Genomic DNA, 17,163 nt, shown 5'->3' on the forward strand with positions numbered 1-17,163 from the left:
AACCGATCTTTCAAAAATACTCTTGTTAAACTATCACAAGAGCTTCACCTTGATTGGGTAAAACTCCTCCCCCTGGTCTTTTTCAGGCTAAGAGCTCTCTCCAAAAATCCTCTATCTTGCCCTTTGAGCTCATGTATGGAAGACCGGACCTACCTCCTGGTCTTTCATCTAAATCCTCACCTCTTCCTGACCACCTACTTACTCCCTTACTCTGTCATCTCCGTTCTCTTCTATGGGTCTTTACTGATCACTGTCCATCTCCTATTAACATCGGGGACCAGGTCCTTCTCTCCCCTCCAAACCCAAAACAAAGCCCTCTATCTCTTTCCCCTAAATGGCAGGGCCCTTTCAAGGTGATTCTTGTGATCCCCACAGCTTAAGGGCTTCCCTCACTGGATTCATCTATCTCACTTCAAGCCTTTCACCCCCTCTTCTCAAGATAGTGTCCCCTCCTACATATCAATTCTAACAGGACCCTGCTCCCTTGAGCTCCAAGATGCCAAGATCAACCACCTTGTCTCCGGTTCCAGAGAAATGAGGCCTCACTACAGAAGCTGTGTTCCACCCTACTGGATCGGATATGTATTTTTCCTCTTCTCCCTCTTGCCTATTTCTGTCCAAGGTAATCCCTATGTATGGAGAATCGAGGTTCAAGAAACCATCATTTATGAGCTTCTCCAGATACAGTTGGGAAATTGCTCTGTGGGAGGCTGTCAGGAGCCGATTGAAATAGCCATCACTGCGATATCTATCCCTTCTCTTATTTCATAGAATTTTTGTTTGCTTCCTCTTTGATCAAACAATCCTTCCTTATCCAAAGATATGGAGGCTGCCCATATTAGTCTTGCCAAATCCACACACCAGCACAGAAGCTCCTTCACCTGTACAAAAAGACTCTCTACTTATACATCTGAGACCCTTGGGATCCCAGATGGGAAACAGGTGTTGTTGGAAAACTCTACCACTGCTACACACCCAATGTACCAATAAGTACCATCCATATCCAGAGAAAATATGTCCCAATTACCCAATCCCTGGGGATGGGAGAAGTAGAGAAGGTAATTAAACACTCCTCTAAGGTCATTGCCTCTCTACTAAATAATCATCCCCTCTGCTAAGTAATACAAACTTGTCATTTCGTCTCCTACTTCAGACTCTTGACTTTGGTCTATAAGCTCCTTAATGTGACCCAACCAGGCTGTTTTAAAGCTTGTTGGCTGTGTGTCTCACCTGGGACCAACTCGGAACTACCGCTGACACTCCTCTGGTGATTCTCTGGTGATTCAAGTAACCTTCCTTCACCATTCACTAACTGCCCTGACTCTGATGTTGCCACAACCCCCTACCTTTTCCATATCAACCTCTTTGGTGTGGCAAGCTGTTTCAAGGCATCCGGGACACACACTATAAGAATGCTAAGTTCCTTAGAATGTAATAAAACTATAATCCTTGATACTTCATCTCAACCCCAATGCTCTACTGCTAATAGCTCCATTCTTTGTGGCACTCAGGTGACCATCGTCTGCCTGCTGGTTGGTCAGCAGTTTGAACGCTTGTGCTCTTCCTGGACTTGGGGGTGATAAATGAAAAGGAGCCTCTTGCTACCAATCCCGGTCGTGGACTCAATAGCTGCCCAGTTCAAATCTTGCCCCTCTTGGCTGTTGCAGGAATCATGGCAGCTGTCGGGACCAGGACAGCAGGATTAGCCACTTTGTATGGCTTTCTTCCCAGTTCATCCAGGACCTCCAGCAAGTGGCTCAGACAATACTAACCTTCCAGGGACAGACTGACTCACTGGCAGCAGTAGTATTTCAAAACCAACGTGGACTGGATCTCCTCACATCTCCAGGAATGCTGTTTTTATGTCAACCAGTCAGGTATAATAAAAGACAAAATCCAACAACTACAGACAGATCTACAAAAGCGAAGGGACAACTCAAGGCCTCTAGCTCTGGAGCCCTCAAAAGCCCCATGTAGAAATGGATTCTGCCCTTCCTCATACCTCTTCTGCTTGTCTTTTTCTTTTTGCACCCTGCTTAATTAACTTCCTTTCTACATTCCTCCAACAACAAACACAAGAATTCTCTAACCAAACCATTAATCAGTTACTTATAGGATTCTCAACCTCTGCTCACAGAAACAGATGACAATGACCCTGCAATCAACCCTGATGGTGGGGACCAGCTGTACCCTGAGAATGACTATACCCCTAATCAACAGGAAGTAGCTTGAAGAGCAAAGGTCACCCCTATGCCCTCCCCACCATCACCCCTTCCTAACTCACTTTTTAATAAAATAAAAAAAGAGAGGAATGTTGGGATCCGTAAGCAGGCATCTCTACGGCCAGCCCCAAAGGACCTGACAAACCCATTATTAGGCAGCTGTGAAAGCCACCTATGGACCACCTGGACCAATCTGCACATGCTCTGGGTAAGCTTATAGAACTGTCTCAAAAAAATAAAAATATAATAAAAAGCCAATAAAGGGGATTCAAGGTATGATCATTTATTTGTTCATTCTTAAAGACTTATTTTTGACTGGACTCAGACTTCGAAGTAGAAGCTCTCAGCGAGGACAGCCTACGTCTCTTGGCAATCTGTTCTTGGCGCTTTTCTTTGGCTTCCTGAACAAAAACCAAAAACAAAAGTTAAGGCTCAATCTGGGTAAAAAAAAATGCAAGTCCAATGGCATTTCTGCATTCTTGTTCCTTAGTCTTACCTTCATTCTCTTGGCCAAAAGTTTAGCGTATTCTGCAGCTTCCTCCTTGTTCTTCTTAGTACGCTGTTTCTTCAGAGCAATACGTCGGCGTTTATGTTGCAGGACACGTGGTGTGACAAGACGCTGAATCTTGGGTGCTTTGGTCCTGGGCTTCTTACCTAAAAACCCAGGCAAGTGAATCACTTAATATCCTTGCTGGATAGGTATGCCCAGTGGCATGACAGAAGTCTAGCACACATAAAGCCCCAATTCAATCCCCATCACCCACCCAATGCCAGCAAGGTACTGAAAATACTTTTACAAGTGTTACTCTGGTCCTGCGGTCTGCATGTAATCCCACCAGTTTCAATTTCTCACTTATGCTTAAACTTTAATTGCCAACAAACTATCCGAAGCCTAGGGTAAATTACCGATTATTCAATTTAGCTTTTTGTATATGCACTGCAGATTATAGGCCTCTCTGGGAACAGAAACCTCATAAAATCTCAGCTCATAGACCCTTTATTAAAAAGCTGGATATCCAAGTTCTGTTACGGTTCAACTACTCCACCCAGGAGGAGAAAAGGACCATTTTCTAAGCTACACATTTTCTCTAGTACAATACTTCTAATACAGGCCTACGTAAAAGTCCTGAGTTTTCTTTGCATCTAATGTAAGCACTATGCTTCCACATTAGCATTGTGTCACTGATGCTGTTGATCGTTATTAATGGTGCCTAATAATATGTAGTCACAATTTATACCCAAATCCCAAACAGCTCCCTTATAAATGATAAAGCATTTCTTCTGGTTTTCAGAAATGAAAACTACCAGTCATTCAGTAGGTAGAAGTCTATCTTCTGTGATCCAAAGTACCACCAACTTTGAACCTGATCTCTCCACAACATTGGAGAACTGTCTCCTGCAAAATGTTGACACCCACACAAACTATTTTTAAACTCTTTCAAATGTATTATAATACTTCTGTAACCTCGAAATTTCTAATCCTTCTCACTCCTAACCTTAAAGCCATGAACTTAATGGTATGGGAAATCAGACTCCAGGCAAGCAATGCCACTGCCAACAAACAGCATATACAGCCCCAAATCCTTCTCACCTTCTTTGTTTAAGGGCTTTCTGACAACATACTGGCGGACGTCATCTTCTTTAGAGAGATTAAAGAGTTTTCGGATTCTACTAGCTCTTTTAGGCCCCAGCCGACGAGGCACAGTAGTGTCTGTCAGTCCAGGAATATCCTTCTCTCCTTCGGCGAAACAATCAGAATAAAACCAATAAATTCTCACCATCCTCAAAATGTAATGTTTAATTAGTAATTCGTAACTCTAACAGTTAGGACACAAGCTTATCCATCAACACGCACATAATCCCAATCGAAAACCATTGGTGCTGGTGAAGGCCTTTAGTCCCGATACCCAGGATGCAGAGGGAAAATCTGGTTCCAGGACAACCCATTTCAACAAATAAACAAAAGCCTCACCTTTTTTCACAATAACCAAGTTGAGAACACTCAGATTGGCATCCACAATGCATCCACGAACAGATTTGCGCTTTCTCTCTCCAGTTCTCCTTGGTCTATAACAAGAATGCCCCTTACTCAGCAGCAGGCGCACCCTGCCATGGGTCAGAACGCCCTGCTTCATGGGAAAGCCTTGTTTGTCATTCCCACCACTGATCCGGACAACATAACCCTGCGTGGAACATAAAACAGTACATTTATTGGTTCTGTTCCAATCTACAAAACACAGGTTCTTAACCTGTGAGCCATGCCTCACTAGAGAAAATAACCGAGACCAATTTCAACCTCTCGCGTTTTAGCCACATTTCCAATTATTATTACTCTGTTCAGGTAGCAAACTGTCCATTTCCAGTTCCACTAACCACCCACATTTTATAATGAACACGAAGGGCCTAAGACCCTGAATTACAACAAGCAAAAGCAGGAGAAGCAACTCCTTTTTGGCCCTTCCCCGAAGTTTGGCTGACCCTATGAATGCAACTTGACCAAACGCCAACAGCACTTTCCACTCGCTGTCAAGAACTGAGTTAATAAGGCCAGTACCTTCCACTCTTCACCCAGGGCATCGGCGGCTACTTCGGTGGCCATGCGCTTCTCATAGAACGTACGAAGCTTGCGCTCATCGTCCACTTCAATGAGTTTCTGACAGCCGGTGGCAGGGAAGGAGATGTTCAGCTAGAATTTGAAAGGAGGGAAGAAAGGCCCTTAGGCGACCTACCCAACTCAGTCGCACAACGCCTTGCTGCAGCGCCTGTACAGAGCAGAAAATGTGACACACGGATCCTTGGGCCCTGCAAACCCAAGCGTGGGCTGAGCACCACATTAATGGGACATGTTTCCCTCCCGTTCTGTGGGACGCGAGGACGACACCACGGCGTCCCTAACGATCCCGGACCACCAACGCAGAGCCGTGGCGGAGAGCGGTCATGAGTGGCCGGACAGCCCGCCGCTGCCTAGCCTCAGGCCCACGAGTGCCGGCCGGGAGTCGGGCGCCGCCATTGCGCTACATCCGCCGGTGCAACGCCGCAATCGGCCGCCATCCGCTCTCCCGGGGGCCCCAAGCCCACCAGAAAGAGCTTCCCACTGCCTCAGACCCCTCTCCACCTAGGGCCGGATTTGTAAAAGCCTGGGGCTGAGACAGCGCTGCGCTCTGGGCCTCGAACTGCCTCCCTCGGGCCCAGCCACCACCTCCTACCTTCATCTTGACACAGCCGACGGCCCAGGAGGCGCCACGGAAAAGAGGACCGACTTCCGCCTCGCCCAGGTCATATAGCGCTCTAGAGTCTCGCGAGGTTAGCCTGCGCTGAGACGGCGGAAGTGAGCCCAGAGGGGCGGTACTTCCGGGGATGGGACCACTGAAATTCTCTGAAGCCTCAGCAAGGTTGTGCTTGAGCGTCCGGGATCTTCCTAGTGTGGAGACGGCCTCGGAATAGCCGCTTGCCAGCTAACCTTTCCCGCGTCGGCCTGGGACCTGTGTCTGGGTCACTGAGGAGCCGGATCTTGGGTTTGCGACCCTGGTTTCTAGAACTGTCGCCCTGGCTGGCCTGTTTCTCATCTCTGAGGAAGATTTCCAGTTCACGATCTTGTCCTGGTCCCAGCGATTGACAGCAAAGAATACTGAAAGCCATGCCTCGTTCTGCATCCGTCAGAGGGAATCCTGTAGTCGCCGGACCGCAGAAGCCAAGCAGTCACGTTTACCCAGTACAGAAAACCATCAGAGGCCTCTGAGTCTTGCTGTCTTCTTGCTTTTCTTTTCCCTTATTTTTACCTTTTACGCATGGGGTGGGGCTGATTAACCAGATTAGAGAATGACCCTAAAGCCGCTGCCATCCTCAGCTTTTTTTTTTTTTTTAAATACAAATTAACACCACTTCTGTGTTTCTCTTGTTGACTGCAGTTACATACTGTTCTGTTTAAGCTAATTTTTTGTTTGTTTGTTTTGAGACAAAGTGTCTTTGTATAGCCCTGGCTTTTCTGAAGTTCTCTTAAGTACACCATACTAGCCTCAAATTCCTTTTTTTTTGTTTTTCTCCTAGATTTTCGAGGCAGGGTTTCTGTGTGTGGTTCTGGCTGGCCTAGAACTCATGCTGTAAACCAGGCTGGCCTCAAATTCACAGAGATCCACCTGCCTCGGCCTCTTGACTGCTGGCATTGAAAGTGGGCACCACTATCACGGGGCTAGCTGGCCTCAAATTTTTTTTTTTTTTAATGTTTCTTTTGGTTTGATTTTTTGAGACAGCGTTTTTCTGTGTAACCTTGGCTGTCCAGGACTCCCTTTGTAGACCAGGCAGGCCTCTGCCTCCCTGAGTGCAGGGATTAAAGTGTGTTCCTCTGCTACTGCAGGCACCGCCACCCAGCAAAGAAGACTTAATTATGTATATGTGTGCAGCTATATGGATGTGAGTATAGGTGCTGGAGGAGGCCAGAGGTGTCAGATTCCCTAGACCTGGAGTTACAGGCAGATGTGAGCCACCCAACAGGGGTGCTGGGAACCGCACTCAGTCCTCTGCAAAAGCAGTGAATGGCCTTAATCTCTCCAGTACCTGAATTCATACTAAATAAACAGTTGCCTCTTTACTTGCTCACCCTTTAATTTTCTGTCCCTGAAAATGTAGAAGGCAGCTATCCTCACCACTGTGTCACCAACTCCTGTCTCTAAAATTTTCCCTGAGCATGGCATGTGGGTGAAATCAAATGGTAGTTGTCTTTTTTTATAGCTAGCTGGTTTCAATAAATGTCTTCAAGGTTTATCTATATTTTAGCGTATGGTGAGATCTTTTTTTTAAGGCAGTGTGTGTTCGTGTGTGTGTGTGTGTGTGTGTGTGTGTGTGTGTGTTTGTGACAGCACATTTCCTGCATTGATTCTTTTGCTGAACACTCAACTTGCACATAATGCTGTGATCAACGCTGGTGTACAAATGTTGAGACCCTGCTTTCAGTTCTTTTGAATATATTCCCAGTGCAGTTGCTGGACAGAGAGTACCTTTTCTCTTCTTTTATTTGAATTAAGTTTTTTGAGACAGGATTGCACTGTGTCACCCATGCTATATTGCAACTCAAATTCTGCAGCCTATTCCTCCCCAGAGCAAGGAAATAGTTCTGTTCTTAACTTTTGAAGAATTTCAGTGTATTATGCAAGGGCTTTACCAATGAACAGGTCCACCAAAATTATATAAAGATTTGTTTTTAACGTTTTATTTTTTTTTTAATTGAGTATAGATTCCTGGAGCCCTTAGACATCAGGTGTCTGATCCCTTGGGACTGGAGTTTTAGATGGCTGTCAGCTGCTGTGAAGGTGCTGGGAATTGATTGCTGGTCGTCTGGAATTACAGCTACTGCTCTTAGCCTCTAAGCCATCTCTTCAGACCACTACCTACTTTCAAATTTTGGATTGTTAGGTCTCTTATTGGTGATTTGTGCCTCTAACCCCAACACTATGAAAGCAGAGAAAGGATGATCACCGGTTCTTGCCAGCTTGGTCTACATAGTAAATGCCTGGACAAGCAGGAGAGCCTGCTTGCCATAGTAAGGGCCTGTCTCAAGTAAACAAACAAACAAATGAGATTGGAGTGGTAGAACTTGTATGTGATACTGAGGTATTTTCTGGACACAGGCTTTCATTGTAAAAATGAAGCCCAGGCTGATGTTAAACTCTATATTGTTGCTGAGGATGACTGCTGATCTGTATGCCTCCACCTCTCAAGTGCTGAGATTATCAGACCTGTGCCACCACCAATCTGATCTTAGAGGTCCTTATTTTTAATTATTTTAGTTCTTATATTAGGTCATTTGTCCACATGCCGAGTGGATGTCCTAATGTGTCTCTCCCAGAGGTGGGATCAGCCTCATTTTTGCACGTAGGTATCTAGTTGTTCAAGCATTACATGTGATGGGAGCTCCACCTCACAGCTTTTGCACTTACGGTATGGGTTGTCTCTGCATACTTGACCTGTTTCTATGTCTGTCCAGTGCCAATTCACATTGTTTTGGTTACCGTAATCTAAGATTCCAAGAATGGGGCTTGTAATACTAACACTCAGGAAACAGCAGAGGGAGAGTCATAGATTCCAGGCTAGCCTCCACAAACTAGCAAGACCTCATCATCGCAACACATACACGCACACCACATTACTTACCTATGAGTGAGTGTGTGGGCCACATAGGGAAACCCTGTCTTAAAACAGACGAGCAAGGTGGTGCATGCCTTTAGCTCTCTGGAGGTAGAGGCAGGCAGATCTCTGTGAGTTTAAGGCCTGCTTGGTCTACAGAGTGAGTTCCAGGACACACAGAGCTATGTAGAGAAAGCCTATCTCAAAAAACCAAAGAGAAAGAGAGAGAAGAGGGGAGGAAGGGAGGGAAGGAGGGGGAGAAAGGATAACAGGAATGAGTCCTGTGATCTGTTTTGAATTGTGTGTTGCTTGGTGGTTAAATAGGATCTGGAACTTGGGGGCATACCTATCCCCCGGTCTTGGTTTCTAAATTCTATGGCCTACCCAAAAACCCAAGCATTCTCTAGCAAATTTCACTCATTCCAGATTTGGGGCAGATACACAACAAAGTAAATCTAAAATATTTGTTCCAGAAGGAAAGTAATATCTCAAAAACAAATGGACTTATGTTAAAAAGGCAAAGGAGTAAGGGTTTCTGACTGATTATGAGGAAAGCCATGGAACCAATTCAGAATGTGTGCTGGTCTACATAACAGCTGATTTGACCTTTTAAAAATTAGTATTATATGTCTGCTTGGTGGTACACATCTGCCATCACTGTAGCATTTAGAAGATGAGGCAGGAAGATTAGGAGTGTGAGGTCAGTCCTAGCTACATAGCAAGTATGGAGGCTTGTCCCTTAGTTTCTATGAGTTGGTTTAATGAACACTGTAGATACCAAGTTCCATAGATTCTCCAGTCCTTTATGTAAAATAGCATAACATTGAGTGCTTATATAGTGACACATCTGACTTCATATGTACTGCCTAATACAGTATAAATGCTACGTGAATAGTTTTTTTTTGTTGTTTTTTTTTTGTGTTTTTGTATTTTTAGAAGTATAATGGCAAGAGAATGTTTACAAATGTTCACTATTTGTACAGGTTTTTTTTCTCAAATAATCAAGATAAATGTATCTAGAAATGCAGATATCATGGATATAGAGGATCACTGTACAGAGGAAAAGGAAACACCAACCAGAAATGGTGTGCATGCCTGTAGTCCAGGACAACGCATGCTTCAACAGGAGGATCAATAGTTCAAGGCCAGCCTCAACCATAGAAGGCATTGAGGCCACTCTGGACTAGCTGAGAATCAGTTAGCCAGTCAACCCCGGTGGATGGGTGTTTCTAGTTCCAGTATCTGGGAAGTGAGACCCTTTCTCAAACAAAACAACAATAAAACACAGAAAGAGAAGTTGTAGAACAGGAAATGGGTTCTAGTGTCTCAGAGAGCTGTTCCTTTTTAACCTAGTCTTGGAAATAGAGAGGGAGACACAGAGGCAGGCAGACAGAGACAAATAGAAACAGATCGACAAAAACACAGAGACAGAGGGATGAAGAATAATTTTCAACACAAAGTTCAATTTTAAGTGCAATCTCTATTTTTTCTTTTTTGTGTGCTCTCTTTTTAAATTTTTATTTATTTATTTATTACAGTTTATTCACTTTGTATCTCAGCTGTAGCCCCCTCCATCTCCTCCCAGTCCCACCCACCCTCCCTCTTCTCCACCCATGCCCCTCCCCCAGTCCACTGCTAGGGGAGGTCCTCCTCCTCCCCTTCTATCTGACCCTAGCCTATCAAGTTGTAATCGGTTGGCTGCATCCTCTTCCTCTGTGGCCTTACATAGCTGCAATGCCCTCCCAGGGGGAGGTGATCAGAGAGCCTGCCACTGAGTTCATGTCAGAGACAGCCCCTTCCCCTTACTAGGTAAGGAACCCACTTGGAAACTGAGCAGGGGGTCTAGGTCCTCTCCATGCATGGTCCTTGGTTAGAGTATCTGTCTCTGAAGGACCCCCTGGCCCAGATTTTTTGGCTCTGTTGGTCTCCTTGTGCAGTTCAGGTCCCCTCCAGGTCTTTCTATCTCCCTTTTCTTCTGTAAGGTTTCCTGCACTCTGCCCAAAGTTTGGCTATGAGTCTCAGCATCTCCTTCCATGCAATCTCTACTTACAAGGAAGTAACTAACATCATGACACTCTTTATCCACATACACAAAAAGGAAAGTTGGAAGCCCCTTGGAATCACTTCTGTAACTTCTCAGGAGCAAGAATTGCTATGGATCACTCATTCTTTGGATCAGGGACTAACAGACATTCTTACAGTGGTGTAGAAGATCTGCCATATTGCTTGTGTGTCTCTGTGTCCATGTTTCTGTCTTTTGAAGAATCGTGTCACTTAACCTAAGCTGCACTCAAACTTGCTGTATAGCTGAGGGTAGCCTTGAACTTCTGACCCCCATCTCTGGCTTCTGAGTACTGGGATTATAGGTGAATAGCACTGTGCCTGAAAGATCTGGTATTTGATTGTTGGGTGTTTTATCTACATGGATGTCTGTGCAGCACATTTGTGCCTGGTGCTCTCAGTGGTCAGAAGAGGGCATCAGATCCTCTGTAACAGATATAATAATGTTTCTGAGGTGCTTTGGGGGTTCTAGAGGAACACAGGTCCTCTGGAAGAGAAGTCAGTTCTCTTAACCACTGAGCCGCTGGCATATGTTTATTAATGCCCTAGATGACAGAGAAAAATGCAAGACTGAGTATTTTCAAATATGAAGATTCACTGTGTGTGTGTCTTCATGCACAGGTGTCCTTGGAGGCTAGAAGGGGCATCAGATTCCCTCAACCTAGAGTTATAGGCTGTTGTGAGCCACCTAACATGGGTGCTAGTAAACAAACTTGTCCTTTGCAAAAGCAGCAAATGCTCTTAACTACTGAGCCATCTCTTCAGTTCCTGAATGAATCTTATGTGTGACATTGAGTCCATATATGAAGGCAGCCTCGTCCCTATGTCCCCATGTATTTCTTTCTATGTCCCCATGTATTTCATTTCTCTTTTGAGAAGAGGATGAGATCTGAGACAGGGTAGGGTGTCTCACTGACCTTGGAACTGACTAATTCAGCTGGGATAGCTGACCAGCAACCTCCGGGGATCCGCCTATCTCTGCCTCATTTGTCCTGGAGTTATAGATGCATATCACCCCACACAGCTTCTTAGGTAGATGCTGGAACCCAAATTCAGACTCTCATACTTGTGTAGTAAGCACTTCACACACCCGGGACCATCTCCTCATTGCCTAGTAACTGTTTATAACCTTGGGCAAACTCTTGCTCTTTATGTGCCTTAGTTTCCTCAAAATGAAGACACTACCTTCTCCGTAGCACTCTTGTCAGAGATCAGTGCTTTAACATCTGAAAAAAAAGAAAGAAAAAAACAAAACAAAACAAAACAAAAAACTTGAGTTCTTGGGATGCAATAGACCATCAGTGAATGTTGGCTTTTCTCTTTGTGGAGTTTGAATGAGAATGGCCGCCATTGGCTCATATTGTTTGAATACTTGGACCCAAATGCTGGAAGCACTAGGAGGTGTGGCCTTGTTGGAGGGAGGTGTGTCACTAGGGACAGGCTTTGAGATTTCAAAAGACTTGCACCTTTCCCAGTGTTCTGTCTCTGCCTCCTACTTGTAGAGCAAGACGTGAGCTCTCAGCTGTCCCTGCTGCTTGCTAATGCCTTTGCTCTACCATCACAAACTCTAACCCGTTGAAACTATAATCCCAGTTTTAAGCACTTTCTTGTATAAGTTGCCTTGGAAATGGTGTTTGTCACAGCAGTAGGAAAGTAACTGAGACACTCATCACCACCGCCATCATTCCATTATCCTAGTGCTGTTGATTTTGCTTATGTTAGCCTTTCTGATAGCAATCAACCCTTCCTCCTTTTCAACTACCTGGTTTAAATTTAACAGCCTCTGGGATCTTTCCTTAAAGTTCTCAAACCAAGTTGGCCTTGCTGCAGAGAAGAGATGGAAGCTTGAGCTTGGTGTTGAGCAACTGTTCTGCATTTGTGCAGAGATGCTGGACAGCCCTGGGGAGTTCTCAACATCTTTCCACAGATTTGTGTTATGCACCTACTTCACGGTAATCTAGGCCAGAGGCAGGAAATACAGATAAAAAGTATTGATCTTTGCTTTCTGGGAATGTCTTATCTAATGAAGGAACAAACACATAAGTAGTCAAGAGGGACCAGACGGTGGGAGCCTGTAATCTCACTACTGAGAAGGCTGAAGCAGGAGAATCACAAGCTCAAGACTTATCTAAGCTATTGAGTGAATTCAAGGACAGCCTGGGTAATTTAAGAGAGACCTGTCTCAAAATAAACTTGCAGAAAATGGGGGAGTGAGACAGGGACTAGGGCTGAAGTTGAGTAGAAAACTATTTGTTTGGGATGCATGAGGTCCTGGATTTGGGTCCAAAACTAGGAAGAATGGAAGCAAAGAAGGGAGGCAGGCAGACATAAGGAGGTATATATAACAGAAATTTAAAGATAAACTAAATATAGCAAAGGCAAGAAATAATTCAAGTGTTGAAATCACTCCCTTGTCGTCCACGGGCCTAAAACCATTTTGAAGTACTTTCTGTCTTCAAAAGTTTCGTCCTTGTGCTGGAGAGATGGCTCAGAGGTACTGACTGTTCTAAAGATTCTGAGTTCAATTCCCAGCAGCCACATGGTGGCTCATAACCATCTATAATGAGATCTGGTGCCCTCTTCTGACCTGCTGGCACACATGCAGACAGAATACTGTGTAAATAATAAATCAATAAATCTTTAAAAGTTCCATACTTGGGGCTAGAGAGATGGCTCAGCAGTTAAGAGTATTTGGCTGCTCTTTCAGAGGTCCTGACTTCAATTCGTAGCAACAGCATGGTGACTCATAACCATCTATGATGAGATTTGGTGCTCTCTGCTGGCATCTAGTTGTATATGCAGATAGAGCATTCATATGCATAAAATACTTAAAGTTCCATTCTGACTAAACAATTTCCTCTAGCTATCATTTCCTTGAGATTTTTCATAGCGGGGCAGTTGAGATACAGTCTTTCCATGGCCCTGGCTGTCCTGGAACTTGCTTTATAGACCAGGCTGGCCTTGAACTCAGAGAACTCTTATCTCTGCCTCCGGAGTGCTGAGATTAAAGGCGTGCACCACCACACCTTGTTTACAAGAGACACTAAAATGACTTTTCATTTTAAGAAAGAAAATTATTTGAGCCAGAACTCATTCCCGCATAAAGGTAGGAGAAGTCTTAAAAAAAAAAAAAAAAAGCAAAAGTCTAATTTTTCATATGTATGTGTGTATATCTGTATTTGTTATTTGAGACAGGGTTTCTATGTATTCCAAGACAGACTTGAACTGAAAAGCTTCATGCTTTAGCCTTCTCAGTTCTGAAATGACAGGCCCATGCCGCCATACCAGGCTAAAATATATATATTTTTTGAGACAGGCGCACTTTGTAGACCAAGCTGGCCTCACACTCAGAGATCTACCCGCTGTTGGGATTAAAGGTGTGTACCATCGCACCCTGAAGAAAGAAAAGAAATGCACCCAGGTGTGGAGGTGCATGACTGTAACCCCAGTACATGGAAAGTGGAGGCCGGGCAGTAAGTATGAGGCCAGGCTCATCTCCCATGCTAAAAATAACCTCTTCTGTATAAATGGAAGTTTTCAGTAACTCCATTTAGGGAGCCACCAAGGATTTCTAGATTGAAGTTTCTTCAAATATTCACACTTGAGAGGAGCAGCAATTGTCCCTTAACTAAAATATCATTTGTTCCCAAGGTTGCATTTGCTAGTAAGACTCAGACCCTTTGCTCTAGGTGTCTAGTCTGTAACTTTCCAGGAGCAGCTGACCACCCCCAAATATACTGTGTTTCAGCGCCATGCCTTTCCTGTCACAGTGGCCAGAGAAATCCCAGTCCCAGTCCCAAGAGATCCAACATCCTCTCACAAACACACATGCAGGTAAAACACCTGATTTACATGCAATTAAAAATAACTAAATCTTTAAAAAGACAGTCTGAGTTTATTGATCCCAGTCTTTTCCATTATTTTCAAGTTTGAGGTTTCAAGTTTGAGGTGTGAGAGGGACACCTCAAATTTGCAGTAGACAGTATTTTCTTCCCATTTTTTTCTGCTTTCTTTTGTTTTTCTTTCACCCTTTCTTTAGTGGGTGTGTGTGTTTCCTAGATACATACAGAGGTCAGAGGTCAATTATGGGTGATGGTTTTCTCCTTTCCCCTTGTTTCAGGGATTAAATCCAGGTCACTAAGTTTGTACAGCAAGCAGCACTTTTTTTTTTTTTAAAGATTATTTATTTCATTATGTATACAATGTTCTGCCTGCATGTACATCTGGACACCAGAAGAGGGCACTAGATCTCATTACAGATGGTTGTGAGCCACCATGTGGTTGCTGGGAATTGAACTCATGACCTCTGGAAGAGCAAGCAGTGCTCTTAACCTCTGAGCCATCTCTCCAGCCCAGCAAGCAGCACTTTTATCAGTGTGACAACTCTCCTGTATGCTCCCTCCCTTTCCTTTGTCTTTAGACAGGGTCTCACTATATAGGCCTGGCTGGCATGGAATCTGCTGTGTAGACCATGCTGGCCTCAAACACGCAGAGATCCACTGACTTCTGCCACCTGAGTGCTGGAATTAAAGGTATGCATCACCGTGCCTGGGTTCTTTTACATTTTAATTTATTTATTTACCTATTTTGTTGATTTTTGTTTTGAAACATGGTCTCTATATGTAGCCTTGACTGTCCTGAAACTTACCATGTAGACCAGGCTGGCCTTGAACTCACAGAGGTCTGCCTGCTTCTGCCTCCTGAGTTTGGGGATTAAAGCGTGTGCCAATACTACACTCAGATCTTTCACATTTTAGAATGCTTCTACTCAAGCTCCCTTTTCTTTGGGCTCTACTTTCCCCCAAACTTTTCTATGCAGAAGGAACACCCCATATCCCTTAAGCTGTGGCTTTCCATACACATGACTTCCTTCTGAGTCATATAAATGCAACCTGCTTTTTGATAACACTTTACTTCTCTGGGTTTGTCCCTCTTTGTTTTCTCCTTCAGTGCCAATCCTGCTTCCCTCCGGTGTTTCCTGGTCTTTGGCAGAGTGAGTAAACATGAAGTGGTTAGGCTACCTTCACCGAGCCAGCTTCCAGAGGTAAGATATGTCAGTGTTAGCTCCCTCACAACCCAGCTTCAACATTCCCCTGGACTGGAGACTGTGACACTTACTAGTTCCCAACTTTCGGAACATGTCTGTGGCCACTGAACCATTTAGACCCACCCAGGGTGCTGATAGTAGCCTGTTCACTGGAGCTGCCCCCGTGTCCAGACCTTCCCAGTAAGAGAGTGAGTGATGTGTTCTCACGTAGGATAACCTTTGGCTGCTTTGCTTGTGTTCTCTGGGGTAAAGATGAAAGATAATAACAAGAAGCTGGACCTGAAACCGCCTTTGCCACTAACTTGAACTTCTGTTGGTCTTGGGTATGAGATGCATTTGGAGATAGTCTATTTGTTTCTGAAAACAATGTAAATGTGTACCAAGTAAAAACAACCAGACCTGACCCTTCCCCATTATTGCAATACTAATCTCACTTGCTCTACTTTATCTAAATACTTTATCTCTAAGCGAGTTTTATTTCTTTGTTTGTTTCTTTGTTTATTTTGAGTTTGATCAGATTTACCTTTATAGGGTCCCAAGGTTTAGGAACTCATAAAGTTGTTACCTTTCAGGGAGTTCTGTGCCCTTCTGCAGTGAATTCTCTCTCCCATCCCTAGGCAGCCACATACATGCTTTCTTCTATAGATTTATCTTTGCCAGAATGAAGCCGTGGTAGTCTTTTATAAGCCCACCTTTTAAGACATAACTTTTGGGGGCTGGAGAGTTGGCTTGGTGATGAAGAGCACTGGCTGCTCTCCCAGAGGTTTTGTGTTCAGTTTCCAGCACCGGCATGGCAGCTCACAACTGTCTGTAATTCCAGTCACAGGAGATATTCTCACACAGACATACAAACTCTAGCTCAACATGTACCACACCCAGACTCACTAAGTCACAGCGATTCTGCTGCACAGGTCGGTAGTGAGAAGTAGTTTTGACTGTTTAGCTGCCACCATGCTTACCCCCACCATCCTCCTTCCGAGCCGGCTGCCCTCTTTACATCCCTCTGCTCAATGGCCAGGCTCTCTAGATGTCCCACGCCCAAGGGGATGCTGTCCTACTGCCCATCCTCTTCCCCTGCTCCAGCTTTCATGTGTCTCATCCCCACCCTCTACAAATCTCTCTAATCCCAATGTGTTCTTAATCTCCCAGCGCGCCTTGTCAGTGGCCAGAGCGGTGTCTTTTCAGATATCAATCCTGCACCCTGGCTCAAGTCAAATCTAAGTCCTGTTTCTCCTTTTATCTGATCTTTGGGCTAGTAACCTACTTTTTGAAATTGTCTTCATTTCTCCCCACTCTTTCATGCCCTGATTTCCTTATAGAGATTTGGCTTTTTTAACTCTCCGTGCTTGCTAGCCTTCACTAAGTCCCCTTGGGGTGAGAGAGCAAAGCCTCCATGTCAGTAGTTTGCAACATAACACAACTTGCCCAAGTTGTGTTGGTATTGGCCAAGTATTTGTCCCAAGCTCTGCTTTGCTTCATGGATTTTCTTTATTCTAAGCTGCAGGCCAAAGAACAGTCCCAGTTGTGGACATAACAGGAAAAAAACATAGTCAAACCCCAGTTCAGGTATGACACAAATTAATTCCAGTTGGCCCTAACAAGTGACAGGCCAAGACCTGTCCCGTAGGTTTGAAAGTGTGTTAGCTAGCCTCAAACTCACAGAGATCTGTTGGCCTCTGCCCCACAGGTGCTGAGATTAAGGGTGTTCACTTC

At 44.5% G+C, this 17,163-nt stretch overlaps 1 protein-coding gene across 1 annotated transcript; it reads right to left on the minus strand.

Moving 5' to 3' along the window:
- Positions 1-2,484: 2,484 nt before the first annotated feature.
- Positions 2,485-5,634, minus strand: Rps6 (ribosomal protein S6). Its single transcript, XM_021649786.2, has 6 exons — positions 5,429-5,634; positions 4,777-4,908; positions 4,195-4,405; positions 3,814-3,960; positions 2,719-2,876; positions 2,485-2,623 (listed from the first exon to the last, which is right to left on the minus strand). The coding sequence occupies exons 1-6, from the start codon at positions 5,432-5,434 to the stop codon at positions 2,528-2,530; spliced, it is 750 nt and encodes a 249-aa protein (XP_021505461.1). The 5' UTR covers positions 5,435-5,634; the 3' UTR covers positions 2,485-2,527.
- Positions 5,635-17,163: the final 11,529 nt, after the last annotated feature.

Source organism: Meriones unguiculatus, chromosome 12 (assembly GCF_030254825.1).
Source record: "Meriones unguiculatus strain TT.TT164.6M chromosome 12, Bangor_MerUng_6.1, whole genome shotgun sequence".
Classification (NCBI taxonomy): Eukaryota; Metazoa; Chordata; class Mammalia; order Rodentia; family Muridae; genus Meriones; species Meriones unguiculatus.

Coding starts and splice junctions, on each gene's coding strand:
- Rps6 (XM_021649786.2), bottom strand. Junction 3,961..4,194: donor CTTGGTTATTGTGAAAAAAG/GTGAGGCTTTTG, acceptor GTTTCGCCGAAG/GAGAGAAGGATATTCCTGGA. Junction 2,624..2,718: donor TTTTGGCCAAGAGAATGAAG/GTAAGACTAAGG, acceptor GTTTTTGTTCAG/GAAGCCAAAGAAAAGCGCCA.